General features: G+C 40.9%; 1 protein-coding gene across 2 annotated transcripts in view; it reads right to left on the reverse strand.

Moving 5' to 3' along the window:
• Window positions 1-27,121, reverse strand: part of gpc6a (glypican 6a) — a 188,568-nt gene that overhangs the window by 56,361 nt on the left and 105,086 nt on the right. For both annotated transcript variants that reach the window (XM_084066777.1, XM_084066778.1), the window contains 2 exons: window positions 18,721-19,112; window positions 207-372 (listed from right to left, as the gene is read on the reverse strand). In XM_084066777.1, the coding sequence (XP_083922903.1) occupies window positions 207-372; window positions 18,721-19,112 (558 nt within the window). The remainder of the gene's footprint in view (window positions 1-206; window positions 373-18,720; window positions 19,113-27,121) is intronic.

A 27,121-nucleotide genomic window follows, 5' to 3' on the forward strand; every position in this document is an offset into this window, starting at 1 on the left:
TCAGTTCAAAACTTGTTAGATGTGTGACTTTGAGGACATAGAGAACATAATGACACTTTTTCGGGTTTTTCAGGGTTTTCGGGCCTAAAATTATGGTAATAATTTCGGGCCGGCCCAGTTAGGGCTCAGATAGGGCCGGCCTTAATTTTCAGGCCAGTTGAGAACTCTAGTACAAACACAAGTGTAAGAAATATTCTTTCCCTTACCAATAAAGAGGTTCCATTCAGCATCTAGGTCTGCCTGGTTGGCCAGGCAACCTCTCATAACGTTATGACAGTAGTTGTGGCAGGGTCTCAGCCCTGGCATGCCACGGCAATACGGGCAGTACAGCATCTTGGTTAAGGCTCTGATGCAGGCTGGAACAACATTCACCTGCGGAACAGAGAAAGATTCATTAGTTGTCAAGGCAAGTCTTATCCAGTTAATTAAGCCTTAAAGCCATAATTATATTGTGTAATACTTGGGCCCCTAATGATGAACAAAGAACATAAAAGTGTGTTGTTGTGTCTCCCGTTTCACATACGCCCAACAGACTACGGCAGCCAAAGCAAGACAAACTTTGTTACTAATACTTGTGCTGGCTAATCTGCTATAGTGGGAAGCATGGATATGGTAGGGTATGTGAGCAGACTTTCGGGGCAAGGGATTTTACCAGTGTGTTTTAAGAGAGAACACGCTTTAGAAAGGCAAGGAAAAACTCAACATGGACAGGCAGCTGGCACGTCTCTCAATGAAACCTTCATACAGCACATATTATTTTCAGGCCCTGTGACTGTCAAAAATATTGCACACTGTAGCTTTAACTTAAAGCTTAAGGCTTAGACTCTACAAAATCAAATGATGGCACACAGTAATAGATAGATATAGGAGATATGCTTAGGAGAAGAAGAAGATAGGAGCCTAAGTGATCTAGTGATGTGTCCACGTGAAGGAAATAAAAGTAGTCTGTGTCAAAACACTTCAGCAGCACCATGGCAACATCTGACACTGTGTTGTTAAAGTGTTCAAACATCAGTCTAGCAGATGTGCATGTGCGTACGTACGTGCGTGCGTGCGTAAGAGACTGAGATCAAAATCATTGAGCAATAAAGCAGAGACTAAAAATAGCTAGTACTGTTCTTCCTTCCATCGCTGTTAAGAATGAAGCAACAGGAGTTAAATGACACCTGCAGTTTGCCAGTGATAGCCAACAATGCCTTAAGGGCACGGTCACACCGCCCTTTCATTCTACTGTACCTACAGTATGAGGGTGGAATGTGCCAATGCTTTTCAATGGGAATGGCGTGGTTTGATGGTCTTGCGCATCAACACCTTGCGTTTATGTACTCTATACGCCTTGTCAATTTGAAGCAGATAAATGCTCGAAACCGATGTTGCATTTACCCCTCTGTCCAATCGGGTGAGTAGAAAGGGGGACCGTCCCAAGACTCAGGAAGCGTCATGGTGCTCGCAATTGAGCAACTGCGGGCTACGGGGAGGGTCCTGACAATGAGTGACAGGTGCGTCACTGGTTATTGGGACAGAACGCGCTGCAAGCTACTCCGTTTTTTAGAATGCGCTGGCTGCAAAAAACTGTCGGCCGCGCATAACCTGAGTTTATCAGCCGACAGCCATAGTTTGGTGTGACCGTGCCCTAAACCAGGCATTAAACCTGTGTGGATATATACAGAGCCACGTGTGAAAAACAAAGGAGAAAAAAAAACATCTATTGCTTTCCTTTAGATGCCAATGGTAGCAAAATGATTTTGTCCATTATTTAAACCTGAGACTAATACAATAAAATAGCTGTCTTCAATGGCACTAAAGTATAGTATCCATTTAACCCAATATGAGATCTGATTACTTCCAGGTACATTTTCTCCATTACATAAATATAAATCATAATTTCAGTGTCAGTGTCATGTAGTAAAGACAGTTCTGGCTGTAGCTATTTTTCTTGGTATAGTTTTCTTACTTAAACCTATTTTAAGTAAGTCATGTTTGCCGGTGGTTTACCCAGTAATACATAAAACCTAAACAGAATCTCAGTATCAAGTACTCTCTCTATGGCCTTAATTGGCATGACAATTACCTTTCCCTAATTAAACAACTTTAGTCGTTTGAAATATCTGGGAATAAATATAATCAATTAAAATTCACTTGTGAAATATGTTATTAACTTTGTGAAGGGGTGAGGAAAACAAAATTATCTTGTCAATGAAAGCCAATAAAACAATAATTTCAAATATTTACCTTATATAAATATGCATTTGCTTAAAAGGAATATGTATTCAAGAACATATCAAACAAATTATATTTTGTGTGTGTGTGTGTGTGTGTGTGTGTGTGTGTGTGTGTGTGTGTGTGTGTGTGTGTGTGTGTGTGTGTGTGTGTGTGTGTGTGTGTGTGTGTGTGTGTGTGTGTGTGTGTGTGTGTGCGCAAGTGTGTGTGTGCAAGTGTGTGTGTGTGTATTTCATGGCAGCCACACAGGAAAAGCTGCTCCTACGCTCTGACAACCTTTGAAAACCTTGACACCAGTTCTTGACAAGTGGCCTCACCGTGCACAGCAGTGGCTGGCTGCCCTGGATGTGCAATCTGGTTATCTTGTTAGCACTTACAGTATTTACAATGGAGTGAATGGAGTTTTTCACAGCAGGCAGCTGTGGAAGTACAGTTAAGCTTAGGAGTGAGATGTAGTAATTGCGCCAAAGCAGGATTAACACGCTAATCTATTCATGGGTGCTCAGGTGGTGCAGTGGTAAAGTACCTGCCCACCACCGCGGAGTCTAGGGGTTTGGATTCATCACGGGTGCATCTGGCTTTGTCAAGTGTCTATATGAACACAATCGGCCCGTGTTCGGGGGAGAGAAGCTGGGCGGGGAGGGTGATGTTGTCACTGCACGTGCTCCCTACGGAGTACCAGTCAGCAGGGAGTGTTGGGTGGGAGGAGTAGGACGGAGGCTCCACGTCCTCCCGGTGGGGGCTCCTCACTAGCAGGTAAACCAGTAAGATAAAAAAAGAAGTGAATGAATTGGCATAACAACTAAATTGGGCAGAAAAAGGGGTAAAAAGAAAAAAAGAAAAACAAGCTAATCCATTCATCTGCTGTTTAAGTACGGTACTAATACTGCCTGGTCCGTGTGCGTGTGCGTGTGTGGTAGAGTGATGCAAGACATTATGCAAACCAAGGAGTGAGAAGAAATAGAATGCGGGTGTGAGTCACAAACAGAAGGCTTCTTATTAGCTGCTTTAGAAGAGCAGACTGAAGATATGGTCAGCCCTTCTGCTCACACTGCCATTGTGTGTCTCGCATTTACTGAGGATTAGAAATGCTATAAGTCTATACTAAAGTAAAACCCATTTATAACTTAGCTATGAGCAGACTTACACAATCAGTATCAGTTTGAGATTCCATATCCCCTTTCAACCTCATCAGAAACAATAGGAAGCTTAAAGGCTGTTCTCTGTGCTTAAGACAAAATCATTCTCAAACAAAAAAATACGTTTCAACACATTTTTTGTTTGACAATCCATTATTTCTGTCAACAGACACTTGTCCTACAAGAGTAAAACAGCCTTTGGAACAAAAACAACAAAAAAGAGACGAGATTCACTAACATGAAACTTGAAAAGGCACTCTTGAAAGGATTCACCTTGTCTACCTGACAAGGAGCTGGCATGCACATATGGTGCAAGCTCCCTTTAGGGGCAACAGAGTGGGGAAAAGCGCAGACGCTGGAAATTGCTTTGTGCCACCAAGTAATGAAGTTGTGAGAAATGACAATGACTTTGCAAGTCACCAAGGCCAAACAAGGCAGGCACCACCGGGACAGGAGGGAGAGATGGCCAAAAAAATCATCTCAATAGTTCTGTCATAATTATTGTGACAGGGAGTGTTGCTTCACGCTGATTGGACATGGATGTGAGGCTCTACTGCTGGCCCAGTGTCCCCATTCAATTCCACAGCCATTAGTGTCAATGACATTATGGGTGATCTGTCACTGAGCAAATCAGACTACCATCTGCCTCCAAGTGAAATCTACAGCAAACTCCTTGTAGCAACTTTGTGAAGGAAAGGAAATCTGGAAATCTATGTAAAATACTATCAAGTGCCGCAGAGATTGTATAAATATTCTAGTCTATTTTCTTTTTTATATCGGCGGTATTATCTTCTCATCTCAATACTTTATCTAATCAATGGAGACAAGCTTTTAAAATGCTTCGGCAAATACCTTTCTCAGCCTGGCGACCACGTTTCATCAAACCAATGTTGTATTTACCATGTTGAGAGAGAAGCTCATAAACAGCTAAAAGCACATCCCAGACCTACTAGGCTGGGTGCTGGATCAAAAACAGTTAAACAGTATATAAGAATAAAAAATCCGCACACCAATATTGCTGCTCCCAAATGCAAGTTTACTTCCCAAATGCAAGTTTACTTTGGTCCATACCAAAGCAAACTTGCATTTGGGAGCAGCAATACTGGGCCATCCTGAATTTCTTTCTTCTTCTTGTGTGCTGGCATTTCTGAATGCCAGCACACCATCTTTACACCATCTTCAGAGTCTTACAAAAAGGCTGTATGAATCCATCATGATCACATAATTCAATGATAAAAACAAATGACTCTTGCCCCATGTTTGTACACATACAAGATGTGCGAGTTATTAAGATATGACACAATAACCTCAGAGAAATGTTCAAAATTGATCGTTTTTATAATGCATTGATCATTGCTGGAATGTTTCCAGGTGAGATTAAAGGATTTTAGCTGGAACTGGCAACATTTGCTGAGATGTAATGCAAATGTTACACTGATAAACGGTATTAAGGTCTGCACTGCTCTGTAATTTAACAGACTATCATTCCGTTTATTGCTTCTGTACTGTAGCTCCTGCTACTCAGCATTTAAACAGACACAGAGCAAAAGAAAAAAGACCCAAAAGAACAGAAGAAGAAGAAGAGACTAACCACGTGTCAGTTGTTGAATCAGTGCACAAGGGAGACTGACAGGGGGACGTGGATGGAATAGACGTGTGATAATGCATTTTTGTGACACAGCCTAGGGCTAGCCTACATGGCAGGCTCCTGTGACCCACACCAGTCATTTCAAATGTCTTGTTTTTGGTGGGGCAGGGAATTGCACTTTGATTTACCCTGACACGTGCCATGTCATATGGCACTCATATCCAATTTGAAATGTTTTCTTAATACACCAAGACAGGTGCAAACATGTTGAAAGCAGAAACCAAGCCGCAATGACAGATAGCAGAGTCTTCACTATCTCGGTTGGTTACAACACCTCCATAGAGCATGTAATTTTCATTTGACCCCTTCTGTCTTGTGGATAAAGTGTGCATAAACTGCAGCACATCATCATGAGCCACTCTGTCCATCTGATCCTGCAGGTCTCAAATGCCTGCAGTCATCCTGGTCTAATGTCCCAAGTTCAACATGGTATGAACAAAGATGTTCCTCCATATATCTAAATCCAGTCAGAACTAAAATGTGATCCTGTATGGAAATGTCAGGACACATGATATGTTTTCACAAAGCTTTAACGATACGGAAAGGTGAAGATATAGAGAAAGAGACAGGAGAGACTGAGAGATGAAAGTTGATTTTCCTTAACCTTACATCCTATTTGATCAAGTCCATTTAACATGGAATAGAGCGTACTGTACTATGTCAGACTTGAATGTGCAAGGATATTTCTTTCTTTAACCCATTAAGACCGGGAACAACAATAATTTTTAGATTTCTTTGGCTATTCAAAAATAGCAGATATACAAGCTCGTAGCGCGGCACCGAGTGCCGCGCTACGAGCTTGTAGATCTGCTATTTTTGAAAAATCGTGAACATTTGTGAAAATCTTTCAATATATATATTTTTAAAGCGAACATTTGTAACTCAAATCTTTGCTTCTTGGGGGTCCCTGGAACAACATATTTTGAGATGGTGGGTCCGTGGCCAAATACATATTATTTTGGAGGTCCTTGACATGAAAAGGTTTGAGAACCACTGATATTATAGCAACATAAGTTTTTTTTCAAAAAACGGTTAGGATTTAGAAGACATTTGTAGAATTCCCCAGAAGCAAAGATTTGAGTTACAAATGTTCGCTTGAAAAATATATATTCAAAGATTTGCAAAAATGTTCATGATTTTCCAAAGAATTGCAGATATACAAGCTCATGATGAGATTGTAGATCTTCTATTTTTGAATAGCCAAAGTATAAGATGTAATAGTTAAAGTGGTTCAAATCTAAAGTGACAAATGCTTTCCCAGTCTTAATGGGTTAAAAGAAAAAAAATCCTTTCATGTTCATTTCTTTTCAACAAATCATCACAGATCAAAATCTTTTAATTAAAAAGGACATCTTTGGTGGAGCACATTTCCCCCTGACGTGCCAGCCTCTTTGAGCCAGCTTCCATCTGCCATCACAGCACTATGGCGGAGGCCTTATCCCCAGCAAGATGTGTGAGTGAGAGAGAGAGAGAGACCACACTCCCACTTCGAAGATGTCACTCTTTTAGCTTGAACCTGAACCAACTGAATGATATATTTTGGCTGTAGATCTGTGACAGATTCCTCTACTACTTCTACTACTACTGATGTCACGCCAGTGTCTTCAACTACATCCGAAGCAATAACAGAGTTCCCTGAATTCTGTATTAGCCCAGATATACAGAATACATATTACCACGTTGTAATGCGAGGCGTGAGCTTATAGATCAGCGCAGTTGCTCAAATGTTCGCCTATTTTTGCCAAATATTTGCCTATCAAAACGTGCCTATACTGCTAGGTATGCTAGGGTTCATGTGGTTAAAGGGGGATGTCACAAAAGTAGCTTATAGACGGGTTTCCTGTTTGTAAACATGAGAGGATGCTGCGCGCGCAAGAGAGGGATTTGCATGCAATTTCTAAAGTGAGCCTATAGAGGGCGCTATTACCTGCAGCAGCTCTGGTCAAATGTCCATTCATAAAAGAAATGGTCTTCACCGGGTTTAATGAAAGTAGATTAATTATGCAGTTTGTAATATCTTGTTTACTCAATAGAAATGATTTGTAGGAAGTTGGATCTGTTTGTCCTTTATTTGTATATAATAGCAGCACTATGCCTATTATGCCTATAATAGCAGCATTATGCCTATCTAACTCCCGAACACAACATCAGAGTGAACAGCGCTTCCGGGTTCGTTCTACCCCAAGCATGCGCAGATTGCGCATTCTGCTCTGTGCTGACGTCGCGCGGAAACCCGTCTATATATGCAGAGACAAATTAGCTGCCAGCTAGCTCACTGCCAGCTCTCGACATATATCACCAGTCCAGACATACTATATTTCTAAGCTACACCACATGCTGCATGCAGTTGTGCTTTACAAAGGACTTCAACCGAGGTGAAAAACTAATTGTGAGGGTCTGATCAAAACCCAATAACAAGAGCTGTCTGAATAGCATCTGGACCTAATTATAACCATCAATTAGTTTGAGTTGTAGAAGGTTCCATATACAAGTACTCATTTTCTTTTGTGCTAATTTAGTTGTCCTGTACATTGGAAATTGTAGGAATGAGTTTATTATAGATTTTACTTTTCTGTATGTGTCTGTTACCCCCCCCCCCCCCCACAGACACCCACAACACACACACACAAATATAATATATTTAAGCACGGGGGTGGCAGTGGCTCAAAAGGTATACAGTATGGAGCAGTCGCTTGGGAATCGGAAGGTTCTCGGTTCGATCCCCGGCTCCTCCTTGCTGTGTGTCGAAGTGTCCTTGAGCAAGACACTGAACCCCTAGTCTCACGTAGCCAGACAACTCAACAATTCCACAATCCCTGAATGCTATATAGAGTCTGGAACTACAACTCCCAAAATCCGAGAGAGAAAGCTGGCACTTCCATTCACGAAAATACGTTTTAAAATATCTTTACATTTTATGTTTTAATTTCCATTTATGCTAAGCAGCAAGCTATATATGCTTAGATGATTTTGATTTATATTAGGATACATTTGTGCCACTGTAAAGATGAAACGGAAGTGGGGGGAGGCTTCACATCCGCTCTATATTTTAATCATGATCAGAGCTTCCGTGTCCCAGACTGTATGACTGGAAACATTTGAAAATTGTGGGACGCTGGTCACGTAAGACTGAACCCCTATGTGTTCTCAATGTTGAACAGGTTGGTGCCTTGCATGGCTTCCTTCGCCGTCTGTGTGTGAATGTAATGCACACTGTAAAGTGCTATGGATAAATGCACTATATCATGTAAATGCACCATTTACCATTTACATGGAAATCGGTTACTCAATTTTTTGGTTTGTGGGCATCTAGACAGTAAAATAGTTATTTTTAAATGAAATAGAGTGCATCATTACGACATATACCTGTATTAAATTCACATTTCTGTGCAGAGATTGCTTTAGCCAGACACATTGGGAGATTCAATTAATCAGTTATGCTTCGATGTGGTAAATGATTTTAATTATGCTTTGCAGTGGAATTCCTCTTTAATTACCCGAAGATGGAAGTGAAATCTTTATCCTGCTTTAAATATAGACAGCACACAGCTTGGTTTTTAGCTGCAGACAGTACAACTTAATCAAGGTATTTACTGGACTGTACTATTTGTTAATACTGTATGAAGCCTGTTGATTTAGTTATTTCAATCATGTCTTCTCTTGTCAACAATTGAATATTATGTAGTCTACAAATGGTTGGATTTCCATGCCATGATTCCAGTCAGTTGAACTGATTAACTGAATGCTGTCAGTTGGATGCAAGGGGCTAGCATCCGGCTTGTAAATTGAGGCTATATAGGAAGTGTGACAGTTCATTAATTGATGATAAAGTAGGATGTGTTTCTAGGGTTTCTACTGGTTCTACCGAGTGAAGACCCGCCCTTGCTGCAGTTTCAGCCAATAGCATTAATTTTCATTTGCATTTTGGACCGGATATGGAAACCGGATTTGCTGCAATCGCTGCAAAATGGGCTTCATTTACGGTCTGCAGAAACCAATAGCGTGACGCTGTCCATATTTTTTTACGGTCTATGGCTGGATGTCAACCAACAAAACTAATTTTGAGTTGAATGCACTGTTGCAAAAAGAGCTTCTGAGCTTTCTATACAAGACAAATGTGTATTTGTGCTCTAGATCAGTTGTTCTCAAAGGGGGTCCGGGGACCTTTGAGGGGTCTTTGAGGGTGTTCCCAGAACCCATCAAAATGAGGAACAGCTTAACCATTTAAGCTCTATTTTATACTGTACGAAAATAGCTGATCTGCAAGCTCACAACGTGTGAGCTGGTAGATTTGCTATATTAGACAATTATTTCCCATACTGACATGTCCAAAATAGGGTACTGCCTGGAAAGGTCTCCTACTCAGAAGTACAAGATGAGGAGGGGGTGGAGCCAGGTTATATTTATTAACCTATCAAGCACATTATTGATTTGGTTAACTTTCATTGAGGTGACATCGTAAAGGCTTTTGGTGACTTCGCTCAGGAAGGGGAATTTCTAAAGCTTTAGGCTAAATTAAAATACGTCATATAATGCTGATATTTTGTGAGATATTAAGTATTTCAATATAATATATTGAAATACTTCTGAAACATAATTATATAATATGCCAAATTCTAGCATAATTGCCCAGAATTAACCAAAGAGGTTGTACTGTATGGCTTATTTGGCCCTATTCTGAATGTTTGAGAAATTGTGCCTAAAGACCTGTATTGTGCAATAAATGTATTTAGGCTGTCAGGCTCACGTACTGAATTTCAATGCACTTTTTTTAACAGGGGTTCACCTAGGGCGCTATACGAGCTAGAACCGGCCCTGCGTGTAATACAAAATAAGTAGACGTGTTTGACTTGGACCCAATAGGCACCAAAAGCAACTTAATATGTTCACATTTAACCACTTGAACCCTATCATCTCTATTCTGGAGGGAACATTCGCCAAAAAATGCAGATCTACGTGTTGCGATGCGTTTTCAGTTGGTGTAGAGCCTGTGGTTCTCAAACTTTTTCATGTCAAGGACCCCCTAATTGACACTTATTACCCCGCGGACCCCCATTTGAAAAGATAAGCCAGGGACCCCCATAAGAGAAGGTTTTTACGGCTCTCTAGCAGTGATTCTCAACCATTTTAATTTCAAGGACCCCCAGTTTGACATGCATTAGGCTACGGACCCCCATTTAATGGCATTTATACCTCTGGGAGGGACCTCAATTCACATTGTAAAACCAATGTTAATTTAACTCTGAGAGTGTACAAATGGAACCAAATGGACCCGTTAGGGTCCATTTGGTTCCATTTGTACACTCTCAGAGTTACAGACCCATAAGGGTCCATTTGGTTCCTGTCCATCATTTAGCTGGGGACCCCCTGGAACCCCCTCAAGTACCCCTGGGGGTCCCCGGACCCCACTTTGAGAACCAATGGTGTAGAGGGAATAAAAGTGGAACAAGTACTAGAGAGCCAACTCAGGTCAGGTTAGGGTTAGTCTAGAGGGTTAAAAATTGGTTAAAAATCTCTCTATTTCAACCTTGTGCATTTGTTGATTCTCTTTATACTTACCATCAGTCCAAAACACTTTCAAACAAGATCCATCTTCAAGGGTGGAAAGACTAAAGTGAAAAACTGCCAAAGCACATAGAAGTAGCCTACTTTTGACAAACTACATCTCAAAAATAGTCTAAAGAAGGTTTGTCAAAAATTGTCTCAGGAACATCCAGTTTGGAAAGACCAGGTCATAAACAATACTGTATGCTGAGCAGAGTTCCAAGGTCTGAACGAATGCCATGTCATCTAAAATGCAATTTTTCAGAGATTTTTTTTTATTGTTTCTACTGAGAAGATGACTCTTTAACAGAAGTTTTATTGTATAGGTTTTAACCAGTTGAATTGAATTAAGATGATGTTTAATAGTGGTTAGAGAAGTAGTCAAAAACACATAATGGAACAGTTATCATGAAAAATGTACCAGCGAAAGATTATATCAAAAACTTGTGTCCAATTGAAAAGGTTACACAGTATGACTTTATCCTAACCTAACCTAAAATCTGTCCAATAAGAACGGACTCAAGTCATGCCAAGTCTCTGGACATTTATAACAGTTAGGTCCTTATGGGGGCTAATGCTATATTGGACTCCGAGGACCATTCACTCCATTGCCCTCAGGTCGTTGTTTCATGTCTCCTTCATCCCAAGTGACAGGTTGCACACTGGTTGCATTCCTTGTACTACCTTGTACATTTCACACATTCACATTTGTACTTCTGTATAGCTCTGTGTTTTATTGTGTTGCATTGTTGTTGTCATTTTGTTTTCAGTTTTGTTTTATGTACACCCTGGCTGCAAAAGAATTCTCCCCTAATGGGATAATAAAGATAATCTTGAATCTTGAACCCTTGAACTGGAGGAAGCAATAGTGCAACTAGTGCCAAGGTTTTTAAATTGAAGAATATTGGCCTGAGGCACTTTTATGTTTGAATCTGCTATGTAACAGTAATTAATGCCATTCAATCGTTAATTATCGTTAATAGGCCATGAGACACAATATAAGCCTTTTTCGGAAAAGTAAGCTACACAAAAATGAGGCACCTCGCAGAGAGAATATAGACGATGACACACAGCTTTTCATAGAACAACACACACAGCCAAAGACAGTGGTTGGTAGAAAAAAAATCGCACCCTGTGTGAAGGAAGCGGTGCCTTTGATGAGTGGCCTCCTGGTGGCGCTATAATAGGGCGGGGCGGGGCTTCAGCAATTAATGCTCGTCCCTAGTGGTGGTGTAAGTCCACAAACCAAATTCGGACTTGGTGGCATGCTGCTAACTGGAGTTATGGCTGTTTGTAGCCCAGCCAATGGCAATACAGAGGGGGCGGGGCTTCAGCAATTAAAGCTTGTCCCTATTGGTGGTCAAAGTTCACGTGGTAAATGTGTATTTGGTAGCATGCTGCAAAGTGGACTTATGGCTGTTTAAAGCCCAGCCAATAGGAAGACAGAGGGGGCGGGGCTTGCTACATTTCAGTTCGTCCCTATTGGTGGTCTGAGTCCACGTACCAAATTTGTACTCAGTAGCATGCTGTGAACTGGAGTTATGGCTGTTTAAAGCCCAGCCAATGGGAAGACAGAGGGGGCGGGGCTTATGTAATTACAGTTGGTCCCTATTGGTGGTATTAGTTGGACTTGGTGGCATATGCTGCAAACTGGAGTTATAGCTGTTTAAAGCCAGTGGCCTCCTGGTGGCGCTATAATAGGGCGGGGCGGGGCTTCAGCAATCAATGCTCGTCCCTATTGGTGGTCTAAGTCCACATACCAAATTTGGACTTGCTGGCATGCTGCGAACTGGAGTTATATCTGTGTAAAGCGCTGTTTAAAGCCAGTGGCCTCCTGGTGGCGCTATAATAGGGCGGGGCGGGGCTTCAGCAATCAATGCTCGTCCCAATTGGTGGTGTAAGTCCACATACCAAATGTGGACTTGCTGGCATGCGCACTGCAGTTATAGCTGTGTAAAGTGCTGTTTAAAGCCAGTGGCCTCCTGGTGGCGCTATAATAGGGCGGGGCGGGGCTTCAGCAATCAATGCTCGTCCCAATTGGTGGTGTAAGTGCACATACCAAATTTGGACTTGCTGGCATGCTGCGAACTGGAGTTATAGCTGTTTAAAGCCCGTGCTCAAACGGACATCCGGGCTCAAACGGACATAACGGACAAACGGACATACAGACGGACATAGTCAAGTGTAGTGGCCTCCTGGTGGCGCTATAATAGGGCGGGACGGGGCTTCAGCAATCAATGCTCGTTCCTATTGGTGGTCTAAGTCCACATACCAAATTTGGACTTGCTGGCATGCGAACTGGAGTTATAGCTGTGTAAAGCGTCCGGGCTCAAACGGACATACGGACGGACATAGTCAGGTGTAGAGCGGCTGGCACCGCTAAAAAGAAGACAAAAAGTATGTACTGTAGGGACTCATGACATTTCCCACATGTCAGCAAAGACTTTGGCAGAGCATTAATCTAAGGTACAGTAAATGTGTAAAGATTAGACACCGCCTTGGAGCTAAATGTAAAACTATCTGATAGTGCGTGGTAGAAAGAGGGTATAATGAGATCAGCATGACAAGTATAAGCCATTGGGATAAACAAATCCGCTTGCACAAAATACCCTACTTCCTCCTGTCCCCATGAATAAATATGTACCGTGCACCAGGCCAGATATTCATGCACATGCAGATTGCAGACTGAGTGATAACTGCTCTACAGTAAATGCCTGAACTTTAAACCGTTCAAAAGGCCCAAATCCCTGCAATCTTTTCTGAGCAGGTCTTATGTGGATCAAACTGTGTTTTAAGCACCTACAGGATAAAACTCTTAATGGTCACCATAATATGTAGAGATTCAGTTCTTAATCCCGGATATAGCTTTGAAAACTGTTCAGTTCAAGGCCAGTGAGTGCAATCCCATTTTGTCGAGTGATAAAATGTCCATTCCAACATCACTGCGTACCAAATGAACAGCAATTATGCAATGCTCATCATCGTCATCAGTGCATCATCAAGCGCTGTTAAAGTAGCATGGAAAATGGAATGGACAGATGGTCTAAAGCAGCCATTTCAACTCAGAGACACGTTAGTCAATTTGTACCCTAGATCCCTATGCATCACAAAGCTGCTTTAGTTATGTGATCTAATCTCTTAGCAATGGTCCATACTGTTATTCATCAACATGTCAATATAGGATTAAACAGCTGTCTTATACACAGACATAAATCAATATTCCTACTGTTGTCCTCAGATAAGACGTCAAATGACATACTGTAGCAATAATTCTATAAGATGGTGTGTGTGTGTGTGTGTGTGTGTGTGTATGTGTGTATGTGTGTGTGTGTGTGTGTGTGTGTGTGTGTGTGTGTGTGTGTGTGTGTGTGTGTGTGTGTGTGTGTGTGTGTGTGTGTGTGTGTGTGTGTGTGTGTGTGTGTGTGTGTGTGTGTGTGTGTGTGTGTGTGTGTGTGTGTTCTCAAACATTAATGCAAATTTTGTTTAGTGTAAATAAATAAAGAATACCCCTCACTCTGGATGACAAATTTAACCAATCAACAAGACCAGAGCAAATTTCACTGAAGTGTCCGATCTTAACCAATGTTTAGTTGTGGTTCACTGGTTTCCTTTAAAACAGCCCTGAACATTCACCTTTCAGGAGTCCAAAGGGGGCAGTTATTTTTAGGGGACATTGTTGAATTTTGGTGTTATTTTTTTGAATACATAGGACCCCAATGGAAACAAAACCACAAGTGTTTGACTGTACTTGTGCTGTTTTGCATTTTTGTCTAATACAATATTCAATCAAAACCACAATGGGGTCCCTCCTAAGAATGAGTTACTTCATGTGCATACTGTGCAGTTTTGTCCAATATCTAAAGATGAAGAAAGAAAGTCTTGCAGTACTTTAAATACATTCAAACTACAGTATTATGAGATGAAAAAGACTCTGCGTCCTCATCCATCCTCCTCTCTGAAAACAATGGTGAGATGCTGGAGTTACTGTTTGCAGCTGAAAGCAGCAAGTACTGAGGGTGAGGCTTAGGTCAAGGTGATTTGTCATGTCAAGCAACTTTTCACCTCCAGTCCTGTGGCTGTTCACTGGGTTGGCAGCCCTCAGCAGTGCTACGTCGTTCCCTGGCTGCACTTCATAATTGATGAGGAAGTGGGACTGTGGGATTTAACCCGAGTTACACAGTAAAATCACCAGTGTTCATTTAACTCTGAGTGTGTACAAATGTAACCAAATGGACCCGTAAGGGTCCATTTGGTTACATTTATACACACTCGGTTGCAAATGGATAAATGAACACTGAGGATTTTACTGTGTAGGACAGATGTAAGCATAGGACAGATGTGTGGATAGATAGATAGACCTTCTTTATTGATCCTGCAAGGGAAATTCAGTTAACATAGCAGCTACCGGGGTAGGCATGAAACTACCTGTATCTCTCTCCAGTAGAGTAGAGAGATACAGCTAAGATTCAAGAATAAAAAAATAGGAAAAAACAAGAGGTAATGTAAAAAAAAGAAAGAAAGAAATTGAAGCAATCTAAAATGGCTATACCACCAAGGAAGGCTAATGGTAGTGGTACACAGGACACGCTAATTAACAATTAAAATGATTCTCTTTAAAGATTATATACCGCATGCAATCCAATGCCATGGTGCATGTGTTTGAGCAAGGACATTAATCATCCTGTACACCCCCCCCCCCTTTGTTTTAAGAGTGCAAATAGCTATAGAATTCAGTCTAGAAGTTTGTGGCTTATAGGAAGTTCATGGCTTATTGTAAGTTAATACTGTGGTTAGTACTTGACATTAAGTTCATGGTTCAGTTTGAAGTCCATAATGTAACAATATCTCACCCAGAGATTGGGGAGCCTTTCTTTGGTACATTATGAATTTGACCTTTTAAAGATTGTTTCCATAAAAGACATCATTAAACTGACTGCTGCTCTGTAGGGAAAAGTTGTCCCCTTAAGGGATTTTTATGGACACAGTATGTCATTTGCTACAATGATAATTATGCTAAAGGACTTTTTGGGACATGAACATTTTCCTGCAAGTCATATTTCGTTACTGTAGTATTTTAACCCTTTCTATACTTTGTAAGGTCTGGGGACATGAAAACGTACAACTTGCTACCTCTGACTCTAATCAAGTGCAATAATAGTAGGTTTTATCTAAGTGTTTAGCTTACCCTTAGTGCATCTTATACCCCAAAAATATCCTGAATAAGGAGTTAAGAAAATGTTCCACTTTTCAAACTGCCAAAAAATACAAAAAAAGACAAACAGAGAAGACTAACCCATGTAAAAAGGGTTATTGCCTACAGTACATGTCAACACTAGCTGCTGAGGACAAAACAGAATTGCAGCAGAATTGCAGTGAGAGCAGCATCTGAATCATACAGTAGCAACAACTTTCATCAATGGTTCAGGACATCGAAAAGAGCCAATATTGTACTGTAGATTTTTGAGAAAAAAAAGTAAAATGAAAAATTAAAAAAAATGTATGGGTTCCCAGAACTTAACACTACCTCCTGAGCAGGGCCCACATTTGGTTCTGAGAACCTTACCTGAAACCACAGCGTATGGAAACAAATCCAGAACCTGTGAAATACTACACTTAATCCTGTAGTCGCAAACAGCAATAAGTGAGCAAGATACAGAACCCCTAACGGCTCTCAACAAGCATGTGCGTGTGTGCGCGTGCCTGTGTGTGAATGGGTGTATATAACCGTGGTCAGCACCTCCACAACATTGTTGTTAGATATAGGTTAATCATTTTGTCTCAATAAATACATGCAGGCTGGTTATTACAGTACATATCTTAGCCTTGAGTTTAAAGTCAAGCTTCAAGCAAGTTCATATTACACAGATAATATAAATTGTTGCACTGTGTATCGTTATATGGATCTGACAGTATACAATTGAATTTACATACTGATACTTTGGTATTGTTGTGATGTACCACATTCGTGTATTTAGTTATAGCCTATACCTAGATTCTACCATAAGCTTGCAGCCCTGGACCTTGCAGGTTAAGTGGTTGTCGTTCTAGGTGGAAGCTTACTGTAGATGTAGCTCTGCCACAGACAGGTACTAATAATCTCAGGGAGTAGGTCAAGACATGGTTTTCAGCCCAGACAGGAATGATTAAAGGTCATTCTCCAATCTCATTGCATTTATTTTTGTCCTCTCTTTCATTTCCTCTTTTTTATTCCCACCATTTGTCTCTCGGGCTCGGGTAAGCATTAGGCCAATAGAGGTGATAAAAAAGGGATTCTATCTTTGCTTAACTGTAAAGCTGCTCTGAGGGATAGTCTACAAATTTACATAAATTGTCTCTGGTTGAAGCCAAAGGCAGGGCCAGTTCACCACAGTGAGTTACTTCCTGGGGTCAATAGAAAATAGCTTAATAAGTGACTGCAAATCTAAAGCACATTCAATATTTTTGGTAGCCATGACAGCCCTGCCTCTAAGGGGCCCAAATTGATGTGATTGATTTGATTTACACACTGTAGATAGATTAAGGTAATACATGCATATTGTGATTTATTTGTATTATTACTGTATAATTTATTTTGCAGTGGCTATAAACCTCAGTCAAAATGTTAAACATTCATGCTCATCTTTGCTACTGTATCTTCAAAAAGTCTTTATCAAATGACGCAGCAGTGTCTGTGCTTTATGGCACTCTTAGAAGGAAAAGGTTTAGCTATAGTCTCTTTGCTTAGCATTCCAACTGACTCATAAAGTCTATTAATGAAATAGAGTCATGCAACATTTCTAACTAAGTACAAAAAATATTTAGTGATGTAATTCTCAAATAGAATACATGAATGTTTTTTTTGCATAACTCCCCGTGTTTAATATAAACCTAAGCTGTTTAAAATAAAATTCTAATCCATAATGTTTGATAAAGCTCTTAGAACATATTTATTTTTCTAAGTCTAATGAATTCAACGAATTTCAAACTAAACCATAGACAGTTGGGGATAAACCCAAGAAATTAATTGCTAACATAAAAGTCGTGTCTAATTTCTGAACATCATCTAAAAATATATTAAAAAGAGAATAACAAATGTACACTGTGCAAACAGAATCCTTCACCGCATGAGTGGCCTCTGGGCATTTTCCCTTTAATCTAAGTCTTTTGCCCAAAGCCTGGCTCTCCATGGATGGTTCCTTTGCATTGCTCATGGAATATGGAACACACACTCCAAAAAACACATACAAGAATGTGCACTGGCTTCAGTGGCCCTTAAACTTGGGCATCCAAACAAAGTGCATCCAAACAAAGATGGTAATACAGTATGGAATAAATACATTTTCTCTCTAGTGGTAGAGGGAAAATAAATTGATTTAATACAAAGACTGGCCGTAAACAACAACACAGCTGCCTGTAACGATCCAACCTTTGAGAGCATCTAGTTTGTAACCATTGACCTGCAAAATAAATTCATGGAATCTATGCATATCTGTCTGTCTGTTTGTCTGTCCTTCACATATCTTGAGTACTGATTTCACTGGTGTATTGCTGAGGACCCAAGGGATGAGCAGTGTCACAAGTGTGACGTCGACTAGATAAACAATTATGGAGAATGCTGCAAGCAGTCCCGCTCCACAGTTCTCAACAACTCTGCAAGCAGCACTTCCGGGGGCCAAGCAATCAGGCCGCTCAGAATGGACACGTGTTCCAAACAGCCATAATGTACTCCGAACGGATACAGCACACTGCATATAATAACCTCAAACTATCAGCTTAGCTAGCTAGCCTACAAAATAATTTCCATGACATTTTGTATCCATTATTATCAGCACAGTTTGTTTTCAATTTGTGTTGATCATAGTTGTGAAAACAGCTGACCGTATGTTGGGTTTTCACACATGTTCTCACAGCGAGAGACTTTGAAACCATCTATGGACAGATTCAAGAATGTTTCAAATATACAGTATATGAGAGCTTTAAAAATACAAATGCAATTTTGCTCTGAAATTGCTATCCGGACATGCTTTATTTATTGGACAGTTGAAAACGACTCCACCGCAATTTCTTTACGTTGGGATTACTGCCAACAGTCCTGGACACTGTACATCTATTTCCTTCACTTTCAGCAGAATGCAGAACAGAACACACTGTAACAGTCAAGATGATGATTGCACGAAGGTTTAGACTCACCTTTGCGACCCTGTTGGCTACCTCACGACCCACCATTAGCCCCTGGACAAATGTTCGTGCTGCAATGAAAGACCTGGTGACCTGAGCCTTGAGCCTCCTGGGTATATCTCCAAAGGGCTTTAGCTGGTCTGTGTATTTACTGATGCACTCCAGGTAGTCCTCCGTGAAGTGGTACTGGGAGTTGAGCAGCTGGAACATGCGCTCCAACAGACGGGACCAGAAGTCGTTCAGCATCTCTTCCAGGTTGACATTGCCCCCCGTGTAGTAGCGCTTCAGCTCAGTGAACAAGTCCTGAAACACCTCTGAGTTCTGTATGTACAGCTTCCCATACGTCCGTGTGAACATGTCATTCAGAGACTTCTCGGAATTGTCCAGCAGCTCCAAGAAAAACTCTGGGTAAATGGTTTGGGTGGGATTGGGGGATGGGGGATGGGGGGATAAAATGATACATTTGTTATTATAAAGTCATGAACAGTTTGTGAAGTAATTCCCATTTTCTAGTTTAGATTTAGAGTATCCTCGAGCAAAGGATTATCTAGTCCACATAATATAATTGTTTTAAGCTGTCCTATTGTATGGCTACTTTAATTAAACATCCTTACCGACATTGTCATATAGTCAAATTTCTTGTTTTTTGTTGACTCAGTAATCTTGTCAAAGAACTGTGTCAAATTAAAAAGGTTAGACATTATAAAGCACACTTTTTATTTAAAGCAAATGTGTAGCCTTGCATGACAGTAGCACCAGTCAGCCTCCATGCCGTCATCTGAAACATGCTCAAGGGAAATAAATTCCACTCAAAAACCTTACCATGCAAAAACGAAAGTGAAACGGCCATTGAAAAACACAATAAATGGAATCTATACACAGTAAAATCCACAGTGTTCATTTAACTCCACAAATGCAACCAAAACAAATGGATAATAGTACACTGAGCATTTTACTGTGTATTTCTTGGTTTTGGTCCTATTCTTCTCTGAGTCTTCGTTGTTTGAATTTAAGAGATGCTATAATTTAATATCAAGTCCTGTCTACGTATACTGGGGACAAAGCATACAGCCAATAATAGGTACTTGATTATGTGCAGAAAGTCAGTCCGAAGCATTAATAATTTAATAGCAGAAATAATGGGCCACAAAGACCATGAATGATTAATGTAAAGGTTCTGATTGCATACTGTAACAAAATATTCATAAGTTTTAGACACAGACACCAGTATACATTATCATCCTGAATAGCTTCTATTATTTCCAGACACATTTATTTCTCACAGAGACTATTTATTTGACCATCCAGGCAGCTGGCCTATAATTGAATATTGTGTTACAGTAGACTGAAAGAAAGTACAATGAATGGGCTTCTTTTTTTTATTATATGACATGAAAACAATAACTGCTTCACTGAATTAATAGAAGGATATGATGCACTTAGTGTAGTAACAATGTCATTCTGAAACAAGGACATGCATCTCAATTTCTATGATTATTCACTACACAGTAGCTTCACTTGACCCATAATCATAGAACTCGACCGGTCTTTGATTCTCTCTGACACACACACACACACACACACACACACACACACACACACACACACACACACACACACACACACACACACACACACACACACACACACACACACACACACTATACAGTACAGTACTATACAGTACTATAGTATTCATTATTTATGAATAAAGATGCTTTAACATTTTATGATTTTCTAGAAGAAAATGCTTTTTGATTGTATCCAGATGTTTGAGCCTGTATGAATTGAAGGAAGTTTGTATGTTACACAAAAGGCTAGGACACATAAAAAAAACTGCTGTATATCAGCAAAGGGGTACATTTGTGGAACAGCTGTGACAATTGATTACAACTATGTAATACTGCAAAAAAAAGAGAAAATGTAAGGTGGTAGACAAATGACAGATATAAACTGTCATGTCAAATGTAAGTGTATTTTGTTTGGAACTCTTCGAGTGTTGATGGCCGGAACTAACTAACTAACTAATTGGGGTCTTCAACCTTTTCAGGCCAGGGACCCCCAAACTGATGGGGTGATGGAGCAGGGACCCCCTACCTCGTAGGGTAGGGGGTAGGCCACCACATATATCGTATATTTATGTATAAAATTGTGTTTTATATGTATAAACAATTAAACATGAACAAATGGTTGCCTGGAGCCTGCTCCTACCCACAGGTTGTCCCAGTAGGTGTGCAAAAGACCTTTTCTTTCTCTACAAAATATGTATAAACATACCATGTTATTGTGCATTCAATACTAAGCTATTAAAATATGTCATGTTATGTTTAAAGACATATTGACATTTTTGGAAAAGAAATTGACAAAAAGTTTTTAAAACCTTTTTTTCTTTTTTTTAATCAAACAACAATTTCACGGACCCCCTGCAGTACCTCCGCGGACCCCCTAGGGGTCGCGGACCCTCTGTTGAAGACCTCTACTAACTAACTAACAACACATCCACATCAATTCATTAATAATTTCTTTGTCAGTTTGCCTTATAGCTATCTTCTCCGCTGGATGCTGATCTCCTGAGCATCAGACAATCAGCAACCACCAAAAAGAACAACAAAAGAAAAGAAAAGAAAAGAAACCCATAAGCAGCGGAGTCTCAGTGAAGCTTAACTAATAGGATGCCTTGCTCCTGTGTGAAAGGCATTAACACAGCAGGGATCATAAAACATCTCCCCATGCACAAATGTCAAATATGCCGCCTCCTTTCTTCTCTGTAAACAAACAACACAGACATAATATCACATGTTGCTCGCCTCCTAATATTAACTGTTATAGCATTTGTAATTGCTGTGATTTGTTGGCAGGGTGTCATTTCTGTGCACTCTTGATGACAATGGTGAGCCCCGATATAGCCATAAACACACATTTGTGATAACGTGAGTAGCTCTTAAGATATGGTGGATCAATGCTAGCCACAGAATTATATAGCGATTGTAGTTTCACGCAGGGCAGAATGACAGTAATGCCTACTGTACATATAATAATCAATATAGTATCTAGAATAACAACCACTAATAAATTAACTAATGAACCAAATCCCATTTTCAAGGTCAATACAAGTATATAAAATGTGAAACATGCATATGCAGAAATTACATACATTGTCCTGTACCATCATATTTAGAGATAATTGTGCATCCCTGAAAACTGCCCCCCCCTGGCATTGTATGTGGGGTGGGAATAATTATATTTATGCTGCTTTATTTTTCTAATTAACTAGGCCTCTCTATATGTGAGATGCCCAGTTAGTAAACTCAGGGGACCTCTAAAGCTCCAACACTACTTTACTGTAACAATGTAGATCTCAGACTTGGCTCCAATGTGGGAGACAATCTGTGACATCAGTCGTCTATATAGCCATAGCTTATGACAACAAGTGTGGGAAAGGTTTCAGCCTGGTCAGAGCAGAGATCTATTGACTTCCATTGTATAATTAAGTATATAAGTTATATATTTCAAAAGGTATAAAACATATGTTAAAAACAAACAAACATATAGCGACACACACACACACACACACACACACACACACACACACACACACACACACACACACACACACACACACACACACACACACACACACACACACACACACACACACACACACACGGCTATCCTCTTGCCACACCATAAAACACTGGCATGTTTAACCTACTGTAAAAATACAGCAGATACATTATTCCCTCACCGTTAGCTGGGTCTGTTGTCTGCGGCCTAATGGTCATTTAAGCATTCATACTGTCTGTATTGATTACATAAATTTTACAACATCTCTTTCATGGTGATGTCCGCAAAAGGGCTATTGTTGAGTACAGATGATGTTTTGCAGCTGCCATACAAGGAGGCAAACACAACTCCAGCTATTCCATTTCCATCCTTGGCATTTTGAAATGTGGTATGAGATTCCTACGCCTATACGTCTGCATTTCATACCTGCAGCCTGTAGTTAACACAGACCTCTTTTTCCCCCTTCTCTAGGAATGGCCCATTCCCAAGCACCTACTGTACTAAAAACAAGTACAAAACCAGTGTTAAATTAACACAATTGGCTACTAGTTACAATTGCTCCAGGTGACAGCCTACCAATAGCATCTCTAAAGGGCCCGTTCACAAGACATTCTCAACATTCAGACATAATGTGATTTGTCCACTGTTACTTACTACAGAGAGAGAGAGCGATCAGGGGAACAAAGTAACATCCCTGGTATTAACCAAAATGGACATTTGTACACTGTCAGAGTTAAATGAACACTGATTTTACTGTTTACCTTGCTATCTCCATTAATCAGTGTTACATCTGCCCCCATGCCTTCTACTTCTCCCCCCTACTCTCTGTGCATGTGCGCGTGCGTGCGTGTGTGTGTGTGTGTGTGTGTGTGTGTGTGTGTGTGTGTTGTGTGCGTGCGTGCATGTGAGATTGTCTGAGTGGAGACAGGTGTGTGGAGGTTAGATTGGAGCGTATACTCAGCCTGCCCTGCGTTTCACTGTAGTACTAACCTGTTGTGCTGTCTGGACTGCTAAGACCTGTTTTATCTAGCCACATCCTAGTCTGCCTGCCCTGGTGTATGTCTGTTCCCTGCCTTGATAGTCTGAACCCTGCTAGCCAAGCAAGCTCAAGCCTCTGCCTTTGTTTCCCCCATTCTAGCTCTTTTGCCTTTTTTGCTGTTAGACTTCATCCAGTCTCTCTGAGTCGCGAGAATTTTTTTCACGTAACAATCAGCAACTGTAGTGCATGTATAGCAGCATGTGTGTGTCAGACCCCGTCTGTTTGACAAATAAGGACCCTCGTCCAGTAAGGGCAAACAAGCCAATCCGACCGAAAGAAGGATATTAGCAATGAACACTGCAATGAACACCGTGCGAACGGTATTTAGCATCAAACTCTCTTTATACTCGCTCCTGTGAACATGTTATTGTATACAGTTTATCTCCACGCCCCCAGTTGACATTCTGTATTAAGTCAACGTCCCAGCACTTTCAAATGCCATCTTATCAGCAGAAGCGATAACTGTCTTCCCACAGCCACAGCCCCCCCCCCCTTCAATTACAATAAAATCACTGATCATACTGCCCCGTGTGCTCTGCTGCTTTCCAACAACATGTACAAAATGCTTCCATAGGCGACCGAACTCTAAACATGGGGATTGGACAGGTGCATATTTATGAACACAATCTTCAGTGTTAATTAATGTTGTTCTACACTAACATTTTACAAATTTAAATGAACACTAAGGATTTTACTGTGTGGGCTCAGGCTCCATTCCCTAATACTAGTGACCCATGATCACACCTGCGTTTGTTTAATAAGAGCCTGCAGGTCTTGTTTTCCATTTGTCCCATTAGACCTGAGTCAAGGACACTTTTTTGTTAACTTTTTTTTCATTTTTACTTCTATTTATACATTTCAATGAGAAGTCCCTTTCCAGCTAATTTGACATGCTTTTCTCAGCAAACAGCATAATGGGGATTGTGGTCTGAAATCGTACTGTATGTCACACCTTAGCAACAGCTATGCCAACCAGAAGTCGCAGCAGGTCAATTCTCATGGTCATGTCAGCAGCGATGTATTTATATACATTTATTTCGTTTTTATTAAACCTTGATTTAACCAGGTAGACCTCTACCAACTTTATGAAAGAGACCTGGCCAAAATTCCAAGATGATGATACAGTCCAGTCCAGTCCTATCCTATAACCCTGGAGGGTTGTTGGGGCACCACAGATTGACCAATTCTCTCTATCCCTCTCTGTCCTCGCCAGCTCTCATTGCCTCACTGAGTTTCAAGTGTGTCCATCCATTCTCTGATGTTATCATCCCATCTTTTCTTTTGTCTCCCTCGTCTCCTGCCACTTTGTACGGTGCCTTGCAGAGAATGGTGGAAGGCCTGAGGATCTGGTAATGTTTTTCAGTTTTCACAGTGGTAAGCAGGTCATCATGTGGGCCGATGGCTTGTCTGATCTTTTGCTGGACTTCCTCATTAGTGATATGTTGGGTGTTTTATTGTCTCCGCCAGGCCGAAGGCATGGCGAGAGAGTATGTTTTACCCTCCGTCCGTCCGTCCGTGTGTCCGTGTGTGTGTCCGTGTGTGTGTCCGTCCTGTCTGTGTGTTACCAGCTAATCTCCGGCACCGTTGGCCCGTTCGCTCCGAAACTTTGCACACACACTCCCTGGATGCCAATTCAGAACCTCTGCCCCAATTTTTTCACATGGGCCTGTTATAGCGCCACCAGGAGGCCGATTTGTGCAAAACAATGTTTTTTACATTACTCCTACAGATTTTATCCAAACGTCATGCAAATCGGTACACAGTATCTCTATAGTCATGTGATCAACACGGATCTGTCCGATTTCCCATATTCCATCCTCATTGCCTATGGTTGGCTTCCAAAGTTTGCAGGATTGGTCTGTTTTGAACAAAAAGCCTCAAACTATGCACGCAGCTTTCGATTTCCGTGAAATTTCACACGCACATTCCCACTAGGCCAAGGAAGAAATGCCACCCTTTTCACATTGGCCTGTTATAGCGCCACCAGCAGGTCTAATTTAGCAAAACACATTTTTGGAACAAAATGCCTCAAATCATGAATGCAGTGTCTGATTGCCGTGAAAGACCTAAGAATAAATGGCACCCTTTTCACATTGGCCTATTATAGCGCCACCAGGAGGCCATAATAACGTACCTGACCTGGCGGAGACCTGTGCTCCGAGGAGCACTTTTTCTAGTTTTTTATTTAACCTTTATTAAACCAGTAAAAAAACACACTTGAAACTCAGTGAGTTTTGTTCACACTCTTTTTCGAGTGTGAACTGGCCAAGAGAAGAGGCAATAAATGTTACTCAGCTCTGCCAGTAACAACAAACACAGAACAATAGCAATGACAGCTATGTCATCCGCAACATCCGTAAAAACAATACCTACTACCTAGGGAGCTCAAGGAAAAACAGAGAATCTACAAAGTGACCAATATAAACCTAAGACCAACAACATTTGCTACACATCAAAGCAGGAGCAATGTCTGGGAAGTGTGTCAATGGCAATCCTTTTAAAACTCACTAGAGGGATCACAAAAGCCAATTTGAGTCTGGTCTGCAGGTCATTCCACGACCAAGGCCCAAAATACGCAAGGCGTCTTTTTCCAGCCTCAGATTTTGTTGGGGGTACGACATAGCGCAGTCAAGCATTAGATCTGAGATTGAGAGAGTTTTGGACTAGTTAAAAATTTAAAACAAATGTAAGATGGGAGATTGGCGAGAAGATTAGCTTTGTAAATGAGAGTATACCAGTGTAGAAACCTGCGAGAGAGGACCAACCCACTAAAGGTGGAATTGGCAATAAACCTCAGTGCAGCATTAAAAAGGGAATCAAGTTTGACCAGTGAGAGAGAGAGATGGCAGGAGCGCTACTGGTATCCCTCAAACCACCGGTGCTCATGAAAGGGAATACAATGAATGAGCAAAAAATGAAAGAATGTGCCAAAAAGGCACAAAAATCCAGGTCCAGGCACTCAGGTGGATTTGAAATTAAAAAGCCTTTATTGGGCAATGGGCTTACAGAACATTAAAAAACACCAACGCGTTTCGGCAAACGCCTTCTTCAGGGTGTTGCTGAACACCCTGAAGAAGGCGTTTGCCGAAACGCGTTGGTTCTTTCCTTTTTTGCTCAAGTTTGACCAGTGTTGAGGAACAGGCAAAGCGATAGACAGTATCGCCGTAGTCAAGCTGCGACAGGAAGAGGCCTGTGACCAGCTTTTCTACGAGAGGCAGGGGAAAAACAGGACTTCATTCTGTAAAAGAAGCTCAACATGAATTTTAGCTTCTTTGCCAAAGAATCAATGTGGTGTTTTTACTTGTTATCCAACCAAATCCCAAGATATTTTCAAAGCTCAACCCATTCAATGGATAATCCAATCCATGACAATCCATGATGTTTGAGGGGACAGGGACTACACTATTTGGGGCAAATAGCATAGCCTGTGTTTACTGTAGCATTTTGCTATTTAACAGTTCATGCTGCAGAGAGACAACATCTGAGGCCAAATTTGACACTGCCACATCAAGTGAAGGGGCACAAGAATACAGAACTGTGTCATCAGCATACATGTGATACTTACAGTGCTTAGATTGACTGCACATGTGGTTAACATATAAGACGAAAAGCTAGAATGGAACCTTGGGGGCTCCTCCCTCTTGGCCCTAGAGGGTGAGGGTATCAGACACTGTATCGCCAAACTTAACACGCTGTGTGCGGGCCGACTAAGTCCTTGAACCAACCTAGCACATTGTGACAAAAAACAATGTTTGAAAGGACCTTTAGCAATACATGGTGATCAACTGTATCAAAAGCCTTGCTCAAGTC

Source organism: Gymnoscopelus microlampas (assembly GCF_963454915.1).
Source record: "Gymnoscopelus microlampas genome assembly, chromosome: 1".
NCBI lineage: Eukaryota > Metazoa > Chordata > Actinopteri > Myctophiformes > Myctophidae > Gymnoscopelus > Gymnoscopelus microlampas.